We start from the raw sequence: 255 nt of genomic DNA, 5'->3' as shown, positions 1-255 counted from the left end.
GATGACAAGGAGTACGTGGGTTTTGCCACGCTGCCCAACCAGGTCCATCGGAAGTCGGTGAAGAAAGGCTTCGACTTCACCCTCATGGTGGCAGGTACAGAGGGGATGCCCTAGCATAGAGATGCTGATCCCACTGTGGGTCCCAAAAGCCTTGAGGGGGGGAGATGATGGTTTTGAGGCTGTCCCCCAGAACCAACTGCCCCCCCTCACCTTTGTCCCATTGTCCCAGGGGAATCAGGGCTGGGCAAGTCCACC

General features: G+C 58.0%; 1 protein-coding gene across 1 annotated transcript in view; it reads left to right on the top strand.

The window, feature by feature from the left end:
- Positions 1–255, top strand: part of LOC104544111 (septin-4-like) — a gene marked incomplete at both ends in the record, with an annotated part of 5,798 nt that overhangs the window by 366 nt on the left and 5,177 nt on the right. Inside the window, 2 exons of the mRNA XM_010188874.1 lie at positions 1–94; positions 230–244. Coding sequence (XP_010187176.1) covers positions 1–94; positions 230–244 — 109 coding nt within the window. The remainder of the gene's footprint in view (positions 95–229; positions 245–255) is intronic.

This window comes from Mesitornis unicolor, unplaced genomic scaffold, assembly GCF_000695765.1.
Source record: "Mesitornis unicolor isolate BGI_N332 unplaced genomic scaffold, ASM69576v1 scaffold34857, whole genome shotgun sequence".
Classification (NCBI taxonomy): Eukaryota; Metazoa; Chordata; class Aves; order Mesitornithiformes; family Mesitornithidae; genus Mesitornis; species Mesitornis unicolor.
This window is presented reverse-complemented; position numbering and strand designations above follow the sequence as displayed.